At 33.9% G+C, this 17,665-nt stretch overlaps 2 protein-coding genes across 2 annotated transcripts in view; both read left to right on the plus strand.

The window, feature by feature from the left end:
* Positions 1 to 5,385, plus strand: part of LOC136038629 (synembryn-A-like) — a 148,265-nt gene extending 142,880 nt beyond the window's left edge. The window contains exon 11 of the mRNA XM_065721865.1: positions 2,661 to 5,385. Within this exon, the coding sequence (XP_065577937.1) occupies positions 2,661 to 2,787 (127 nt within the window). The 3' untranslated portion in view covers positions 2,788 to 5,385. The remainder of the gene's footprint in view (positions 1 to 2,660) is intronic.
* A 9,113-nt stretch (positions 5,386 to 14,498) lies between these two features.
* LOC136038630 (E3 ubiquitin-protein ligase MARCHF8-like) overlaps positions 14,499 to 17,665 on the plus strand; it is a 28,420-nt gene continuing 25,253 nt past the window's right edge. Inside the window, exon 1 of the mRNA XM_065721866.1 lies at positions 14,499 to 14,595. The gene's annotated coding sequence lies outside the window, so the exon portion shown is untranslated. The remainder of the gene's footprint in view (positions 14,596 to 17,665) is intronic.

Genomic DNA, 17,665 nt, shown 5'->3' on the forward strand with positions numbered 1-17,665 from the left:
TTTTCTTTCTTTTTTTCATGATCTCTCCCAGCAATCCCGGCAATAGAACTTTGCGTGGGAACGTTTTGGTAAGTTTCCCATTTCGTTCAATTTTTTGAAATTGAACCCACCATTTTCCAATTTCTTTTACTTGTAACTACTCTGAGGCAAGGGTATATCCATGATTTTTTTTGGGGGGAAGGGGTCAAAACAAAGAGAATACTTCTCAAAACGAATTAAAAATTTATTTATACATATTTTTGCCACATTTTTACGAGTCCGTAAAAACATAGAGGTGGGGGGTTGAACCCTGCCCCACCCTTATTGATACGGCCTTCTGTGAGGTATCCTTTGTGCCCCAAATGTCACATATTAAAAATTGTTGTAAGTTTTGGGTTTGACGAGATACAAAAAGTTCTAAAAACGTTTTGAGAATTTCTAAAAAGAAGTTCCAAAAGTTCTAAAATATGTCATTAGTAAATGGCATTATTGGAAACTCATGCCAATGTTCATTCAATCGAGGCTGACTGGCTGCTGAACACTTTCCTAGTCCATACTGTTCAAATCTGTTGCTTTGACCTTCTTCGAAAAAACCTCAGAAATATGGAACTGACTTCGCCCCCCTTTCTCCAACCTAACCTGGGAAGTCTGTCCTCTCTTTTAGAAAAACTCTATGGGATGCAGCCTTCATCTATCTTAAGTACATGTCTAAACCACTGAAATCGCTCTCTGAGGTTGCAAGTACTAAATTGAACTACAACGTTCATTAAGAGAAACGCTTGGCTCGTGGTTTCTAAGCTTGGTGTTGTTGAGGAATGTATCTTCAACATATTTTCCTCTTACTTATCTATGTGGTACGATCTTCATCCATCTTGAGGTTATAGCCAAGCCACTCAAATAACTCTTTAATGATAGACTCAGAGTGAAAACTGAATCACTTCGTTCATAAAGAGTAGCCCATGGCTCGTGCTCTCTATTGTTTACGCTTGAAAATAGCTTTAAAAGAGTTTCCTTCTGCTTACGGGCATTCTCTTTTTACTTCTCTATAGCTCGCACTTCTGTCGCTCTTTTAGTTCTGCCGTCTGGGATCTCATGCCTATTCCACCCAAGGTATTGAGAGGGCCCTAAATTCTTGTAGGAAATTTAACAGAAGGAGCTGATGAATCTTAACGAAACTTGTTGAGGAGCAGATAATGATGAGATAATGTCCTTGCTACGAAAGTAATGGTGTTTCGCCGTAATACAACTAGTCTTCAAAGCGTTAGAACGTGATGAAAAAGCTTAGCAAGTATAGCTGTCACTCTATACTTAGTGACTATAGCCGTCACTCTGTACTTAGCTATGTAATTGGTTATACTGATATACTTGGCGATACAAAAATAATAGTGTTTCCTATTACAAAGTACATCTAAAAGTATAGCCTGTTCAATATACAAGTATAGCCTCTTTACTCAATATGAATAAACACAGGTCACAATATAGTTCAGAAGAAGCTATACTAATATTCAACAATTTCATAAACGACTTTTAGCATATATAAAACATCAATAATAACTTGGTGTAGAACGTCATGCACAGCACTAGCACTGCCTCTGCGTTTTATTCTTCTAATCCTATCTCATCCTTGCCTACTTTCATTGTCGCAGCTACTACTTCTTCTGTGAAGTGAAGAATTGCTACTCCTCAAGAACTAAATGAGTGTTTCTAGATGTCCTAGAAACGTTCGGAGCCGTCCTATCCGAGTGGTTAGCGCACTAGACTTGAAATCCTGAGGACAAGAGCCCAAACCCAGTTATTGCTGGTTATTTGGTTTTGAACGGGGGTCAATGGTGTGACTCAGTAAGCTTTTTCAGAGTGGACCTAGCTGTAAATGGGTACCTGGAGAAATTTGGGAGAAAACACGGCAAGTGCCGGATGATTTACCCCAACCAAGCATTGCACTCCCGGGCGAAGGGGATCGGTACCTGCGTAAAGCGGACCATTAGTCAGCACGCGATTTTTTTTTTTAAGAAATGCACCGAAAAACAGCTTATAGCCATGATTGTAATTAAAAGTAACACTGCCAGAAACTTTGTATTTATATATAAGTTTCAGTCAAGGAAATATAGAGTTTAGATCTTCAACTGCCGATTTGGCTACGCCACTCAGAAGCGGTTTTAGGGATGGAACAGATGGGGCACTAGCCCCGGGCCCAGAAAATTTAGGGGTGCAAAATTTCACGTAAATAATCTGACAGTAATCATTTTGTAATTTTTGAAATTGTATTTTTATTACAATAAAGTGGAGGGCGCAGTTAATAATACATTATTAATTAATCAATAAAACAAAAATAAACTAAAAATTAAAAACATTTCATTAATAATAATTAAATTAAAATGATTAATAAATATTAAACAATTAAATTATTTAAATAAAAAATTTAATTCGAATAATCTAATAATCAATAAGCTGAAAATAATTATGTTAATAAATGGAAATTGTGCTAATATCTGGTCTAAATATATTTTTGAGAAATAGGGGATGGGGTTACTAATAAAGATATTGTCCTGAGCACAAGAGAGGCCCGAACCGCCACTGTTTGGAATATTATATTTGATGGATTCCGCTTTACCGAATTGAGTATATTTTATGTTAATATATCTTTTTTAAAAATTATTCTTATTATATATAATTGATTTTAGGAGTGGTATTGTTAAGCCTTGTCATGTGGGAGAAGATGGACGTCCACATCCTGTTGACCATATACTTCAACTAAAGGATCAACTTGAAAGACCTCTTGGACGTAACCAGGACACTGATGAAGATTGAACAACCTGAAAAACTTTCCTTTTTTTTGTCTTTTTTTATTTTATTTTCAAGGAAAAGTTGTTGTATTTATCTATGACAGCTAGAACAAAAATCTTATATACAACTATATTCCTTATATACAACTATATTCCTAATTTTGTAAAGTATGGGTTTAAAGTATTTGTTTCATGTAATCTTTTTTTTTCTTGGTAAGAAGAATAAGGGAAAAGCTTTATATTTTTAAAGGATGAGTTTTTTATTTGTTTTTCATTTCTGAAAACATTGTTAGAATTTACAACAATGACCAAATCAAATTACCAAATATTTTTGGGATTTTTTTTTAAAATACTATTTAAACAGTTCAGGATTTTCTATTTAACTGTATTTAGTGTGTGTGTATGTTTAACAGTCGAGAACTTTTTTAGGAGGGGGGGGGTGGAAAACATGGATTTTTGACTTCTTTTTTTCTAGTAAATTTAGGATGAAACAACTTAGACCTTCGTAATGTTTTCGAGTATAAATTAGATTATCGAGGGTAAAAAATTCGTCAAAATACGCCTTGACTAAACCCAGATTCAATTCCATGAATTCTTCTGTTACTGTTGTTACTTTACTTCGGTTTTCCAATAAGTTTAAAGTGAAATAAAACTACAGATTTATGGTTTGAGAAAGGAAAAGGAATAATAGTAGTTTATCTACTCTAAATGTTGCATCCTATTTCTAAAAAATATTCCTAAATTTTTTTTTTCTGTGCAATATTTAATTGCAGACCAAAGAGTGTAGGAAACTGATATGACAGGTAACTCAAGTTTGTCTCTGAACACGAAAAAAAACGATTAATGGCATCTAGCTGTACCGAACAAAGTCATAAGGTTAATTGTAAAATCTAAATATATGTACCGTATAAGTTATCTGTATATATTCATTTAATCCTGACTCAAATGCCATGAACATCAATACTGTTTCTTAACTAGGCTCTAGTTTCCTTATAGGAACCTCACTCCTCAAAGGTGCTCTGCAATGCTGTTTGCAGTCACAGTTCTTTTTAAATGAATTCGTGAGATTGTGATTAAGATTAATCAGATTACTTGTTTTGTTTTTTCATCGGCGCCAAACAATCAACTTCTTGAGATGGTGGTAGTATCTTTCTTTGTGAAGCTGGTAACCTTCTGGACATGAAGTTCATAGTCTATAAAGATTGCTCTGGAAAAAAAATTTAACTGTTGTTATCGTTTCGGAGACATGTTGTAAAGTAAGTTCAGTACTGTCTCGCGGTTAATTCGAAAACATATTGTGTTCTGTTCATGGGTACTAGTATGGGAATAATTATTGTATTTCTGTTTTTATCACATTTTGTTTAAATATAGACAACTTTCAAATTAGAAAAATAAAATATATCCGTTCAAAAACGATTCATTGCCATATTTCTAAAAAAAGTCATTTTTTAGCAAAAATTACTTTAATATTTAATTAAAATTAATGATTAATGGTTTTAATAACTAGTTTATTCATGGTTAGAGAGGAATAAAACTCAGCTTCTTTTAAAATCCACGCCAAGTTCAGATACTTTAAGTATGATTAATTGTTAGCTACGTTTTTCCATATGCCTTTTCGAAATGATGGACATAAATTTGTTAGATTCTGGGCTTCAAAAGAAAAAAAAAACACGAATACATAAACATTTTTAGGCAAGAGCCGCAATTTTCATTATTCTGGAAATCGAACCTATTTTCAAAGAATAAGTATATAGAATAATTTTAAAAATGTGTATTATGAGCCTTTATAATTCTTTGACTGTTACCAAAACTGCGTGTCCTGTGCATTTTTGCATTTATATTTCTTTTTAAACTGTTATGCTTTGTTTGTCCCTAAAAAAAAATAGAAAATCGGGTCATTCTTTAAACGATTGGCTAGAACAATCGAATATGATGGGTAATACCTCTAAAAACAGGCTTTGAGCTTGAATTTGAATACATTCTGGGTTTTTATTCGCTATGTTACCGTCAATGTCAGAAATCTGGTTTATGTCGACATTTACTGGTCAATAACCAAAATTCCTATTTCTCTGCATGTATTCAACTAGGTTTGCGAATCAGCTTTTTTAGTCTTTTGTAAGCTATGATAGTAAAAGTTAAGGTTAGGTTAGATTAAATTAGGTTATAAATCTCATAGATTGGTTAAAAACCCAACCTAATCTATTCAAACCTTACATTAAACTGAAAAAGTTGACTGGCAACGCTGACTAAATAGAAGGAAAAAAAAGGTATATTGTACATTCACGGTAACAACTATACGACAGCGATGTAACTTCATTTGCTCTGTTCATCGCTTTATCCGAATGGTATGTATAGAAACTAATCAAATCGTGTATTTTTGGAAAGTTCAGTAAAATGTATAGAAACCTACCTTAAGCTCATTGACTTGTGTTTGTGATTCTTGTACTTTGCTCACTTCGCTATTTTTAAACTTGAATTTTTTATTTTGTCTTATGAATTACCAATATTTCTTTTAACTTTTTCTCATGTAGTAAATGTGAATCACCTTTAATTACTAAATTTTTTCCGTGTCTTTCTAGTCCTATTTTATGTGTGATTTTCTCTAATAAATATTTTTAGTTAATTTAGCAAACATTCTTATTAGTACATCAAAGCACTTTGTGCAAAATTTTGCCTCTAAAATTAATAATGACACCGAAATAACAATTTTAGGTCTTACTTTGACTGACCGTGTATTAGAACATAAGCTATACAACGAATGACGTTCGATCCCGCTTTCTAAGGCTATAATGGAAGAAAGGTTAAGATAGGTAGGCCATCTTTCCGGATTAAGGACGACACTGTATCAATTTTTCCTTGAAAGAGATATAAAAGCTTCCCGCTCGGCCTATTTTTGGTATTTAAGATTTTTACTTTATTTGCCACCATTGTATAAAATTAGAAAAATTGTACAGAATTTTAATGCTTGAAATATAACTGGAAAGCTGGTCCTCTTTCCTCTTGGGTGAGGAGATGTCCGAGTCTGCTATTTCAAGGTTTCAGCCATTTCATGGTCTTGTTCCTTGTTTCTGTTTTAGTCGATTGTTTTTATTTTATTTTGGTCTCTGTTTCTTGTAATTTATTCCTCCATTTTTTCTTGTTGTTTATAGTGGGTTAAAAATAAATTGTTGTCATTATTATGTTACAAAGATTGTGCTTCTTGGCCATCAATTTGAGACCAAGAAAAAGCACAAGACGTCTAATAAAAGAATTTAGAGGTAATTGGAGCTTTAGGACGGTTTAATAGTGAAACCTGAACTAAATACGGTGGAAGGGCAGCATGCGCTGCTTTGTTAACCTCAGGTGGCCTCGTGCTGCAGCAAATTACTATTAGTAGTATTGGTAGTTTGCAAAAGATAACTTTTATACAAGTTCATTGTATGTAATGAAACAAATATTGGCATAATCGTTCCAATGAGTTGGCTCTAATGATGACTGTGAAAGGTAATTTTACGGTCATTTCACGGTCTATATGTAAGAGAAATTTTTTATGAAGATTTCTTGTTATTGAACAACATTGAAAGTCCCAAAGAGGAGAGGTCTTGTGCCCCCTGTAGAAGGGCGTTTTTTAGTCGTTTCAGTCGTATGTTTTGACCTCAACCAGGTACCGGGCGCTTAATCCAGCCAGAGACAGTCCAAAACGCATGCTTTTTTCACAGTTAGAGTTTCACATTTTCAAAACGTATCTGTAAAAAAAGGTTAATTTTGATACTACTCTGAAGAAAGTCCAGTCGCCTCAATAGAAACCAGATTGACAGGGATTGTTTCGATCCCTGAGAAATCGAGAAATCGACGTTTATACTCGGGCGTAATTCTTTTGCAGGAGTAACGCTTGGAGTTTTTATTTTTCCGATTTCTGTGTATTGTGAGAAAGGGATATAGTTTTTTTCTCTATGGTTTTTACATGAACCATGGACATCCAGGCAGATTGATGGATATGGCATTACATCTTGGGAAGATGTGAATAATTCTAGCCAAGAGCCAAAAAGGATGTTCTTGTTTTTTCTTGAACCGAAGCCTGCAGTGTTTGGATGTGAAGTTAAATTGTTCATGTAAGAGAGAACACACTGGAGCTGTTCCAATAAAATGCTATTGCTAACTATGATTCTGTTTTTGAGTTTAAGCTCATTCAAGCAGGCATCAATTTCAAATTGAAGGTAGATTAACATCTAAATGTGTGTAGTTACCTGCTATGATTCTCTAGTGCAAACGGTAAAGTATTTACTTGGAATAATAAACAGAAAGTTTCAGCGATCCAGAAAAGGAGTGTTGTGGATTCAAAAGCGCTATCATCAACTTTACAATCAATATCAGTTTGTGATTTAGGCTGAGTTTGTTATTCCATTTTCTAGGTTTGATACTGAGGAAGCCGAGTGATATCAAGCTGTCTCCTAAAATTTAATAGTTCTCTTTGCTAAAATTTAGAAGTTGGCTACTAGCAAGAAAAACAAACTTTAAATTAAGGCAGATTAAATTTTTTTTTTGATGCAGATCAAATTACTGTGGAGAGCTGATACGTTCCTAAGGAATTGGTTCCTGTTTTGATAATAAATTCGTTCATTAGAAACAATATTTGGAAAATTTCAAAGGGTGACAACTTTGTTGCTGTGATGCACATTGGAAGAAAAATAACTGGGTAAAACACGCTAAACCAACCTACTCCCTGATTCACTGCAAAAATGAGCCACGTCCTGACTAGGTGTGAAACCAAGCTGGAAGCGGGCCCTTGGCCCTTCGACTAGCCTCCCTCCTATATCCCGGTCAACTTTTTAGAAGAAAGATATACATGCTGCACCTACTTTGAAGCAGAATTACGTAAGCATAATCAACCTTTGTTATAGGAAACACAAATTTGTCCCCTGGTTCTCTAAGAGCCCCATCCTGTTTATCCGCCACCACCTTTTTTCAGAAAGTAAATATGTTATACCCCGGTTGAACCAAAATCACGCAAATATTATGAACCTTGGTACTGGGAGTAAAAGTTGGTAAATGACCCTTCCTACCCCCTCCACCCTCCCAACCCTTGAAGATTATAGATTTTTTTTTTAAGGTAGGAATGCTGCACATTGTATAAAGCAAGAATCTAGAAAGGATTTTCAGTCTGTTTGTAAAGAGCCAAAGTGGGCCAACGGCTACTTCTAACCATCCGCCTTTTTTCTCCCGACCAACTCTTTAGTAAAATATTAGGTGAGTAGCACCCTGTTTGATCCAGGATCACAGAACATTCATCAAGCAGTATTATCAGAAACAAACATGTACTCTTGGTTTCTCCCCCCCTTTCCTCACTATTTTTGCGTAAAGACAAGTATATAGCTCTTATTTTAAGCAGAATGGTGCAAGGACTTTCAATCTATACAACTGGAGGTGTAAATTTGGCCCATGGCCCCTTAAATATCCCCTTCTACTCCTCAGAAAGTGCTGACCTATTATACCATATAAGAACCTGAGTCGTGGAGGCACCTTGAATTGGTATGGTGGGAGAACCGAAAGGCTAGAGGCCATCCCATTACTCCTAGCACCAACGTCGTTACCAAAAAGGTAAATAGTAATGGTAGATGGTAATAAGCTTACATTACATTACATACCCCATTACATTACTAAGTATAAGACTCAGGTTGGCTTCAGAGAATGTATCAAAAATGTAGGGATAATGCACCGTGTTCGAACAGTAAATGCAAGGATTTTGAGTTTCAGTAGTTGGACGACCAATTTTGTTTTAATACCCTTCCAGCACCCCTACCGCTCTTATGGCGCTCAAGTGAAAGAGCAACAGTTCACTGTAATCTGGAAAGGAGAGTATTGCTGAAAGTGGTGTTTGACATGCGGATATTCTACAGTTACTCTTCGTATCTTTTGACTCAGTGTTCCCACTTCCGTTTATTATGTAAGTAAAACCTTTATTTTCTAAATGTTCCTCTTCAAAATTTTAAAATCTTCTTATTTTCTACTTATTTTTTACATTTTCTACTTAATTTTTTGAATCTCGGAATAGATATATTTAATAGGTACAGAAAATCTAAAATAGTCGAATTTTAACGGGACAAGTCAGATCTATGTCTTACGATAAAAAAATGTCTTTGTTTTGGGGATTGTAAGTGATTCAAAACTAGAACAAAGAAGTCAAACCGGCAACTTCAGGTGATTTATCACAATTTTTTATTTACTTTTATTCCTCCCTGTTAATATGTTTTGACTAATTATTTTAGTGATTTGTTGAAAAATTTTTAGGTTTTCCACTTTTGTAAGGGATTTTGAACATTGTCAGATTTCAAAATTTAAATTAGACAAGCAAAAAATTCATCTCACGTTCTGGTTTTTGAACATGGTAATTTATTTGTAATGCACGAAAGATTTAAGATGCTGTCAAGGCAAAGCTGCTTCGAGACTGACTACATGATACAACGTCACTACACAGTGCTAATGAGAATGTTTGGCTTTTAGCACGTTTTTTGTCCTCAGTAAGGAACTACTTCCTGAATAAAGTTAATGTTGAAAGTTGCTTATTAATAGAGCATTATCTGCCTTCCGCTCTATGCAACTGTCTTACAAGTTTATGAAAGTTCTTACGAGGACCAAGCTCACAAAATGCTACTTGTGACATATTTTAGGGAAACGCGGGTGGTATGTTAAAACTGTAGTGTTTTCCAAGATCCTGGATGAAACTAGAGAGATATCTGCTATCGAGTAGCCAATGCTTTGGCGTCAGTTCGGTGGAGAGCAACTTAGGAACAAAGTTGATTTACTTGATGTCTCGCCCTGTTAGTACGGTAGATGGTCTAGCTGACACAACTAATCTATTGGCATACTCTAAAAAACGAAGTAGTGGAGCCAAATCTATAAAATTTAAGGGGGGGGCAATATTTATTTTTCAAAGTCTACTTGGGCAATTTTGATTTTCAATACTTTTGAATGAAAATCAAAAAACGGTATTTCCAATGAAAATGCTTAAAGGATATACTTTTATAAATATAAAAAGGATTGCCCCCCCCCTTTCTTGATTGGCTCTACTGAAAAGAAGGGGTCTATTTATGAAACTGAGCTGGATTTCGTGCAGACACGATTACTTGTATTATGGACAACTTTCACAGTCTATTAATGCTAAATATCCATGGTTTATAATAGAAAAATTTTCTTTTATCTTTGCCATTTCTGTGATCAATATGTCTGCAAAAACCTACCTAAAGTTCTCAAGATTTTTTTTTTTTTTTTTTTTTTTTTTACTTGTGAAATTCACCATTTCATCTCATTTATTTCAAGTCTTCACCATAGTTGTCCAAATAAAGTTTTTTGCCCACGCTCCAATCTACTGATGTTTTTTTCCCAACAAGCTGCAAGTAGGTAGGACAGAGCAATGGAACGCCTTGATGCTGTATGAACGGATTAGCTGTTGAAAACTGGTCTCACAGTTATAACCAATTTTTTATGTTAAAGAATCCCTAATGGAAGGTATTTAAAAAGTCTGTTGAATACGTTCTTATAACATTCAATTAATTTAATACGCCTTCCCAGAGTGAGTCACCTATTCAATTGTTTAATCAGTATTGAAGACTTTACGTATGACTCCTTGCTCGTTGCAAACTTAAGAGCATAAAGAAAATTAAGAATGTCATTTTGATAAATGATGACAATTATTTTGCCATCGAACAAGTGGAATGATATAATGGAACTAGTGGAAAGAATAGCAAAAGGAGGAACGACATGGCCATTGAATTCTATACGGCAGCTGTTATAAATTTCCGAAAAGGTTCCCTTTGCAAGACAGAACTTAGAAGTTTGTTGAACATTGTTCTGGAAATAGGTCAATAGTATCAAAACTTCGGTTGTGCTCAAAAGTTTTTCGGCCTTTTAAAAGAAATCAAAACTAAAAAGCGCAATTGACTAATCAGTGTTGCGCGGTGTGCTTCTGCACCAAAAAAAAGAAAAACTAGAATCTGCAAAGTCTTTGACCATTTGCGTGAAACGTCTGAAATGAGTAAAATAAATACAGCAGATTATATTTTCTCAGATTTTTTAATTCCTAAAGTTGTGGCACCAGGTTAATTAAATGTCTTCATCGGGTTTTATCGGGGTTTTTAGATTGTTGTTCTATCTTCTTTTGAAAGAGTCAACAGATAAGCTTTTGGGGGTAACCTCCCCAGAAAGATTATTCCAGATTGAAGTGAAACCTTGGATTAAATTGCTCTTCACATATTCTGTTCTTGGCTTTCGAGTCTCAAAATAATTACCGAGCTATGTGCTTTCGTGTTTTTCTTGTTGATTGGAAGTTGGAGGCAAAATACAAGAAAATTATAAAGAAGTAAGTGAATCTAAGCACTTGTAAAAAACAGCCATTGATGCTCCATCAAACCTCACACTAACAGACTAGAGAGAGTCGTGGGAAACAAATAAGCCCTATTTAAGGTCTTTTGGAGTGATATCAGTGATGTTTTTGGAGTGCTAGTATACAACGGGCATCCTTACTCGGCAACGGGTCTTATTCAAAACTTGTAAAGTGGGATGATCAAGCTGAGTTTTAGTAGGTTTTCGCAACAAAGGGTTATCCCCAGCTTTCATGCTCAGGATGCTCTTACTCGATCAAGGTGGATGTTTTAAGAAATATCTTTTGAGAAGTGGATTCCAAGCTCATCAACTTTCTCTATAGCTTTGTTCAAGAAGAAGAAGCTGGTGTGTATGCGTGGTACTTTTGATCAAAAAATCATCAGCCATTTTTTCAATGCATTGAATCGGACCATAAAGACATCAGACCATTTTTTAATTTCAAAAAGATCTCTCTGTAGAAACAGGGAGGATTTGCATGGATTATCATGCGTTACGATGACTAAATATGCTGTTGTGTCATCGGCAAAGTAAAGCAAAAAGTTTGTAAGATTATCGCCACTGTGATTTACATGAAGAATATGAAGCATAGGCTTTAATATACTACCCTGGGTACGCCTGTCTTTTTTTAATATTTGAGGGAGGGTAAACCGTCAAGAACAATCCAATATGAACGATCAGAAGGAAAGCTTTGAATCGACTTTAACTAAGGGCCTCTGGCACAATAAGCGTAGTTTCTTCAGTACGCCGTAATACTTACTCTGTAGAAATTTTAGCGAAGTCGAATGACAATAATCTGATGTCATCCCTTTCCCAGAGGTTCAATCCACTCCTGGTGCTAGGCCATTAAGCAGTCAAGCAATGACCGCTTCTGGCAGAATCCGTATTGACAATCACCTAAAAGTTCATTTGACCCTAGATACTGATAAAATGAATGATTTGAAGCCTTTTTGTAGACTTCCCAACGCAGTAGAGGAGGCTGATAGGTCTATAAGAACCCAAGCTCATTGGATCAACTTGGAAAGGGGATCCGCTCATTGTAAAGGTGAAGAAACAAGAGAAGAATATAAAGCATTATATGCCTTCATATACAATAGCTTTTGACCTTCAGAAGTCCTGTTTGTCAGCTCGATATCATCTTATAAGGCCCAGCTAGTCTCATATCTGATCTCATTCTATAATATCTCTGAGCTGATTTCACATACCACAGTCGTAGATCTGAAAAATATCTTTTGGCCAGCTTTAAAAACTTTATATACCAACAATCTCTCTGATTCCATAGTGCTCGTGGGAGGAATGGTGTTTTACTTTTAATCTTGGCAAATAAATTAGAATAATATTGTCAGTCAGACAAAAATGATGTTTTTCTTTAGTATAGAGATCTATTTTGGTCATACAGATCCGCTTCGATTTGTCATCATTGCCAGAAATCCATGATAAGAACATGATTCGGGGTGAACTAGACGGACTATCTATGAAATCTGTTTAGCAAGGATAAACTTATGAAGGAAACCCATACTGCTCCTGTTTTTTTTTTTTTTTTTTTACAGAATAATCTTTACCTAGCCACGTATTGTCTAGTTATTCATATAATAGTCTTTTTACCAATTTCTGTCTAAAATCACTCTTTTTTCCCTCTTTTGGGAAATGATAATAGAATAAGTTCTAATGAAATAACTATAATTTCAAGTTAAATTATCCAATGAAGGAATAAAACTGCTCGTCGTATTGCAATCTGCATAAAGGCAAAAGTAACATTATTCATGGAAATGGAAAAGTAGGTATCCCACCTCTTTGCAGGAAACTGGTGCAAAAGCAACCACCAGACGACAAGCTTTACAATATTTTTATACTGCTATCAAACTCATAAAATTTACAAAAATGTTTTACACGAACCGAGAAGACACCCATCAACTTATTTCGTCTACAGTCCATATTGTCAAAATGACAGAAAAGGGTAAATTATGTTAATATTGTCTCTCAAACTGCTAAATTTTTCACCAAAAATTTGCTCTAGATACAGCTCATACTGTCAAACTGACAGAAATAATATTGAAATATGGTTTTAGTTGCACTGGCGTCTGACAAGTTTTACGTTGATAGCATAGTATCTACAAAGATTTTCGTCAGGTTAAAACAAACGAATCAAATATTTTGGGACGATTTTAGAAGGGTTTCTGAGGCCCTTCTCTTCGTAAGCACCTCTCAACTGACTATAGCTGAATCTTTTTCGTACCGTAATGATGCGTTCTGGATATTTTTTTTTACAGGAGGTTAATCTGAGACTTAATACCGAAACCTAACTTTTGGAATGACTGTCTTTTAAAGAGCTGTTTAAACTGCTATATATAAGTTAAAGTATCTTTAAAATTATTTGCTCTATTAAAAAGTAGCGAGAAGGAATTAGCATTTTTATGCGTGATGTCTTAGGATATTAGGCAAACAGTCGAAACAGACCAGAGGAGCTAAGCACTATCAGAAATTTGTCAAGTGAAAAATTTTAAGCTATTGTAGACCACACGCGCACAATGGGTTTCCTTAAAAGTATTTTTTGAATGAGTATTGGTGCAGGGAACTCACTTCTCTTATTTTTTGCAAACCACAGAGGAGGTTGAAGAGGAACAGAAAAGCCTTGAAAAATTCTTGCCTTCATGCGTAAGTCCTCAGTGAGAGCTATATTCTATTTTCTTCCGTTTGTCCTACACAAGATCAATATACTAAGCAAAAAGTACCAGATAGTTGAAATATGGATTCAGAGGCTTCTGGAGAGTTCGTAACAGACTTATTTGTCACTCCTCAATATTTTAGTTAGCCATAGCTTGTTTTTTGTGTACTTGATTGGATGAAGTTGAGGCCAATTTCACTCTACAACATGAAAAGCCTGCAAAACACAAGTCTATTAAGTACTCAGAAGTCTCACCTCATCCCACTGATCTGTTCTAATTTTTTCTTAGAGGTTTGCTCAAAAATGAGTGAGCGTATAAGCCACAACGATTTGACGTAAGAAAATGGTGGTCTTATCTGAAAATACGGATGCCGTTGTGCCTTTGCTTCAATAGTTTCAAAATTTGATAGGAAAAACTGCGGTGGAATGAGCCAAAGTTACAATTCAATTGAAAATTAATGGTACTCGAATCGAGAAAGTAAAGAAGACCTCATGACGATGGCTGGAGAGAAATATTTACTTTTATTCCAAGCCTATTAAGAAACTTTAGTCAATTTTTAAATTTTCAATTTAAATAGAATATGTTGTGCTATTTCTTGAATGAAGTGAGAGTGATTAGAAGAGTGATAGGGACTGCATACACGAAAAATTTTTCAGCTTTACTCTTTTAAAGAAAAGATACTCCGAACATCAGGTGTTCCCAACATTATTGCTACGATAAATTTAAGAAGAAGAAAAAGAAAACAGAAACAAAAGCTAATTTTTGTTGAGATCTTTATTCAAGACAAAAGATTTGACTTATTAGCAATGAAAGTAGGATTTAATCCAACCGTTTTAAACTAACTTTCCATGTTTTTCTCTGCAAAGAACCTAATTAGTTATTTCCTGACATGGAACATTGACTAACTTATTAAGTTGTCCAGGCTACCTTTTAGTAGGCTATTCCTTATGTGACTCATCAGCGTCCTATTAAGTTCTCTGGGTAGAATCCACAAAAAATAAGAAATGAATAAAAGACATAACATTACCAAAAATACTTACCTGGCATCTTGTCAACTGAAACACATTTGACAACTAGGCAAAAAGCCTAGCAACTTTTATCATTTGCACTCTACCATAAACATAGCCTATTTAAATTTTAAAGCCCCTGAAGTGAAAATTTACCTTGCATTCAGATCACAAATGAACTCTGACTCACCCCTATGTATACCAATTCAGGGTATGTGCCTTCACATTTCAGAAGAGGGGGGAGTTCAAAGATACTTCCACAGTAAGAATTGCCCCCTGAATCCAAATTTATGGTAAAGCTTTACTTTCATCACAAGCTGTCAAAAATGTATATTACTGCATATAGCAAGATTGTCATGGTTACATATTGTTTTCTTTGTCATTACTACAGAAGTATGTCCACTTTTTAGCTTTCTAAAATCCCCTTCAACAAACCAAAAATGCTTAAAGTGGGTATGGTTTTGAAGCCAAGGGAAGTGTTGGGGTTTTGGCAATATGAACAAATAATGACATAAACAATATGCAATCATCAGAATCTAGCTAGCCTATATGCAGTAGGCCTAATTAAAAGAAATAAAAAAAAACTAACAAAAAACTAGAATAGCCAATACTTCCTTCAAAATTTTAATACCACAGAAGCTTACCCTTGACTAACTGCAATTTCTGGGAAAAATAGGTTTGCAATGATGAAAGCTCATGACAATACAAACAAGGCTTAGCCAATCAGACCTTGCCCCACTGCCTGCAGGGCTCATGGACTAATATTCTTTGCTGTATAGATAACGTTACCTTTAAGCAAAATCAGATGTTGCACTGCCTACCTTTTGTAGTATTTAACTAATTGCTCTGATTTGTCAGTTCAAATTATGCCACAGGCCATGTCAAAACAGCTACTATTGCAATTGTACAGGAACAGCTGGCTAATTGAAACTCAAAAGTGAAATATCTTGGATATTAGCATTACTAGACCCATGAGTTTTTTATTTGTCTTTTGACTTCCTACTATACAGAAATTACCAGCAATGACTAGAATTAGTATTTAAAATATGTGCTGTGCAGCATAGTTTCCAGTTTAGACAGCTTTTGATAAAACTAAAGTTTTACACAATTTATCATTTATTCATGCCAGAACATATATATATACATATATATATATATATATATATATATATATATATATATATATATATATATATATATATATATATATATATATATATATATATATATATGTATTTGATATTATATCTTGGATATTAGCATTACTGGACCCATGAGTTTTTTAATTATCTTTTGACTTCCTACTACACAGAAATTACCAGCAATGACTGGAATTAGTATTTAAAATATAATTTCATTCATATTGCACAACTCCAACTTTTCCCTTGGCTTCAAAACCCTGCCCACTTTATGCATTAATAATTTGCCCCATGGAGGAGAGGGTCAACCAGAAATGGATACACTTCTAGAATTAGCATTTCTAAGTGCTATATTATAGAAACTATGCTGCTGTGCATATAGTTTCTATGCACAAACTGGAAACTATGCTGCTGTGCAGCATAGTTTCCAGTTTAGACAGCTTTTGATAAAACTAAAGTTTTTCACAATTTATCATTTATTAATGCCAGAACATATATATATATATATATATATATATATATATATATATATATATATATATATATATATATATATATATATATATATATTATAGAAATATAGAATATTATATTATATTATAGAAACTATGCTGCTGTGCATATAGTTTCTATGCACAAACTGGAAACTATGCTGCTGTGCAGCATAGTTTCCAGTTTAAACAGCTTTTGATAAAACTAAAGTTTTACACGATTTATCATTTATTAATGCCAGAACATATATATATATATATATATATATATATATATATATATATATATATATATATATATATATATATATATATATATATATATATATATATATATATATATATATATATATATATATATATATATATATATATATATATATATATATATATATATATATATATATATGGTAAAATTCTAGTCAATTGACTTCTTGCTATCTTGGAAAGGGTTTAGGTTAGGAAAATGAAACTTTCAGGGATGGTCTACTGGCTAAAGTATGTTCCAGGAAGGTATTTTAAAGTACCCATCTCCACTCCTCCCTCTAGAGGACCCTGAAATTTGCCTACATGACAGGTCTATACCTATTGAAATTTTGACAAAACAATATTTTACCTTAATTTTTAGTTATTACTGCTTTTTTTCTGCCTTTAGTTCTGAAAATACAATTCCTGTTATTTGAGTAGAAATTTGAGCCATACCAATGGTTTTTTTTTTCAAAATTTAGGAAATGTATTTGTATATCTTTAAAACCTTATAAAATGGAATTGAGCAAAGTTATGAAGCTGAAAACAATTTTGTTGTACTTCAATTAAGCATAAGATCTATTTTGCCAGGTTTCACTTTTATAACACACATATTTTTCAAGGTCATCAAAGGTCAGGGCCCTCTAGAGGGAGAAGGAGTAGAGGAAGTTGCTTCAAAATACCTTTCCAGGACATACTTTAGTCTGTAGATTCATATATATATATATATATATATATATATATATATATATATATATATATATATATATATATATATATATATATATATGCCTCTGAATTAATTGTCTTTATTGTTTCTATTGTTTGGTAAATGACAACTTATACTTATTGACAACATGACTGCCTGTCCATGGATCATTCTTTATGGTTGATTGTGTATGGCTATGCTGCTTGACCTATGTGATCTTATGGATGAGTAGGGTTAAGGCCTCATTCAAGTGCTGGTCTATATTAATCACTAATTTAGGAAAACAGTCT

This window comes from Artemia franciscana, chromosome 18 (genome assembly GCF_032884065.1).
Source record: "Artemia franciscana chromosome 18, ASM3288406v1, whole genome shotgun sequence".
NCBI classification, from domain to species: Eukaryota; Metazoa; Arthropoda; class Branchiopoda; order Anostraca; family Artemiidae; genus Artemia; species Artemia franciscana.